The 3,421-nt window shown below is 38.0% G+C and overlaps 1 protein-coding gene across 1 annotated transcript in view; it reads left to right on the forward strand.

Annotated features, from left to right (window-relative positions):
* The first annotated feature begins 1,335 nt into the window (after positions 1-1,335).
* The window catches only part of pkp2 (plakophilin 2), a 15,683-nt gene continuing 13,597 nt past the window's right edge, over positions 1,336-3,421 (forward strand). The window contains exon 1 of the mRNA XM_013908781.1: positions 1,336-1,713. Within this exon, the coding sequence (XP_013764235.1) occupies positions 1,530-1,713 (184 nt within the window). The 5' untranslated portion in view covers positions 1,336-1,529. The remainder of the gene's footprint in view (positions 1,714-3,421) is intronic.

Consider the following 3,421-nt stretch of genomic DNA (forward strand, 5'->3'; position numbering starts at 1 on the left):
ATAAGGTTTAACACAGCTGAATACAGGCTAATGTCTCTGAGAATTGAGTCAGCCTTACACAGAATAAAATCTCAGGCTTTTTATGATTGTGAGGGAGCTCTCACTGATCAAAGTCAAGGCTGTAAAAGTTTTTTTAGTAGCCGTAATTTACAACTTGTGAAAGTCAAACACCGGCTCCTTTGTCTGGAAGGGCATACCTGCTGGACCCAGTTCCTCGTATCCATCAGCAGTTTCCTTTGAACCCAACCGCGCAGTGCAGATCACACAGATCTGCTGACAAAGTCCCCACCGTACTAACAGTTAGTTTTGTTGTGTTTTTTGACTCTCTACACTATCACAGAGAAGTAAAAAATACGTCAAAATTAATTCAAGAGTTTTAACAAAAGTACAAAACCGAATTTGTGTTCTAAAGCTTTTTAAATAAGTTACCCAAAGAGATGTCTGTGCATGAGAAGATGGCCTTCATTAGGTTTATTATGCGCTTTCAGCTAATAAAAGTGGATGGTGACAGGATTTTTTCCATCTTGGAGAAAAAAAGAATAAGAGAAAAGTATAGCATAACACCTTATCTGTCAAACATGGTGAAAGCAGTGTGATGGGACTGACATGGATGAAAGTAGAAGTGGGCCACTAGTGTTTGCTGATGGAAGAAGCAGGAGGAATTTTGTGCCAAGGCAAAGAAGTAGGATGCTCTTCTATGGCCTGGTCACCTGATCTGATCGATTCTAGACTTCAGGCAGTTATTGATGACAAAGGATTTTCATCCAACTATTTAAAAAAGCTCCATATTTAAAATTATCCTTGTGAAGTCTGAACCATGAAATAATGGCCAGAAAATCCAATTTTTTGTTTAAAAAAAGTGTTTGTAGCTTATTCAGCTATTTCAAGTGTTTATTGAACCTTGCAATTTAGAGTGCAATTTATCACACTGATGATGTAGAGATATAAAACTCACCCAAAAGGGTGTCACATATGACGCACTTGACCCGAGTCTCTCGAATTACTCCCGAACGTCTGAAGAAAATGACTGCACTTCCTGCACAGTTAATGCAGACATTTATTCTTGAGTTCAAGCTGAAAGTCATATAATAACATCTTGATCGACTGATTTAAAATCCATCATGGTGGTGTACAGAGGCAAAACTTTTGCTGGACAAATATATCAGTTTTCCCAAGTAGTGTTAGCTGAATCTTTAAAAATGTTGATTGGTGTTGAGTAATTTAGTTCACAATTTCAAAACGGCCGTTAAACTTTAAAAAAAAAAAGTCTGCAGGCAAATAAAAGTAAATAATTAAAGCACACAGCTACATTCACACATTGTTACCTGACGTGTCCTCGTGGTGACACCTGACACCTCAGGTGCGCCTTTAGCCCCGCCCTCCTGGTTTTACCTAGCTGAGGGAAAGTGGGAGAAACAAAGCAGCGTCGACTATTATTCCAGGATCCCTATCTATATGGTTAAAAGGAAAAACTGACCTCTCGACTCTTGGCGAGTTTTTTTTTCTTTTGCTCTCATTTGTTGTTCACAATGGACGATCCGTTTTTTAAGTCGGCGTTACCTGCGCCCGACTCCTCTGTGCTGGATGACACCAGCCTGGCTTTGCCGGCCGATCTGCGATCCTCAACGCAGCCCGATGAGGACCGGAACCAGCGCGTTCACCGGCAGGTTCAGCTCACAATGTCCAGGAAGTCTAAAAAGACTCAGTCAAATGGTAATGTTCATTTTGAAAATGAATCAGCATCATACTTTGACGCATTTGGGAGAAACCGGGTGCACTGTAAGCCAAGCTAATGAAGTAGTACTAATGAATGAAGTGAATGAGAGTGGTAGCAAAAATAACTTCCTCCCACTTTCCAAATCTAATATTTAAACTTTAGGATGTCAGGGACATGTACAGGTAGATTAGTGAACTATCAACTGTTTTACTGAATAATAATAACCACAAACAATATTAATATGAATAATAATAATAGAAGTACAGAGTTTTTCCTCCTTTCCCACCCTGGTGGCTATGTTACCCTTTCAAAAGGGTCCAAGCTGGAAACCCCTAAAGTAAACTATGAAACCCCTTCCCTTTGCCAGACCCTGCTTTGTCTGTCCCGAGGCTGTGCTCTGCATTAAGGGGAGCGTACTAGAAGTCTAGTTAGTGTAAACACAGACATTTCTTTAAGTGGAATGCACACTTCCTAGTTAATCCTCTTGTCTAACAGGTTTCTGCAGTTCCCTAAAAGTGATAACTGCCAGAACCTAATTTTACTATGTCATCCACTGATGACCTTATTTATTAAGTATTGGTAGCCAAAAATAAAGAGGTCTTCTATTCAATTTTGACAACTATAAAAAAATTCAAAGTAATATTGCCTGTATCTGGACAGGTTTGGTTGAATTTATGAAGCATCACTGACTATTAAAAGGTTTGTTAGGTGTGTTTAGACGGATGGTTAACCACATGAGTCAACACTACCCTGTAAATAAAAATGAAAGAATTTTTTTACTGGCTTCCCCTCAAGTCTTTACAGATTGCAGAGTGCTATTAAAGGGGATTACAAGACTTTTTATTATTTGCATTATTTATTTTGTGACTTCTTCTCCCTAAAATATTTCGTTGTTATAATGCACTGTCAACTCACTGCAAAAAGGTCCTGGGTTTGGATTCACCAGCCGGCCGAGTCCTTTCTTCTCGAGTTTGTGTGTTCTCCCTGTGGCTGTGTTAGGTGTTCCCACGGTCCAAAGACATTCATGTTAGGTTAACAGGCAATTCTAAATTTGCTGCAGGCGTTAATGTGACTGAATGGTTGTCTCTGTGTATGCGCCCTGTGATAGCCTGGTGATGGGTTCAGGGTGAGCACCACCACAACCCTGAATTTGATAAGAAGAAAAAGATGGATGGATTACATGTTTGTTTTTTTAAAAAGGAAAATCTCTGAACTGTTTTGTGTCTGCTGTCTTGTTTATTTTATTTATAGACTAGAAAATATTTAAACAACAGAAGTTTATCCAAAGTGATTTAGAGACAGGCACATTGACATTCCAGCTCTCCAAAAAACAACTTTCAAAATACATGAAAAGTGTGTGTCTGTGTGTGCATTTTAACTAAGTATTGTGGAAGGTAAAATTCACACATTTATTCATCATTAAAATATGCTCAGAATTTTCATATTATTATTTCAAAGTTACTATTACTCCGAATGTCTAGAAGACTGAGAGTCAACTGCTTTTAAAATGTTCCCTTATAATACTTAACGAAAAAACCCAACTAAAACTAAACATTTTCCAACAATTAAAAACTAAACTAAACAAGTAAATCCATCCCAACTTGAACTAAACCAAATTAAAAACGAAACGCCAAATGGAAATAAAAACCAAACTAATTAGAAAATACAAACCTATAATAAGTCTGCTGTACGGTGTACATTTTA

The sequence above is a fragment of the Pundamilia nyererei genome, unplaced genomic scaffold, assembly GCF_000239375.1.
Source record: "Pundamilia nyererei isolate P.nyererei 1_Seehausen unplaced genomic scaffold, PunNye1.0 scaffold00014, whole genome shotgun sequence".
Lineage (NCBI taxonomy): Eukaryota > Metazoa > Chordata > Actinopteri > Cichliformes > Cichlidae > Pundamilia > Pundamilia nyererei.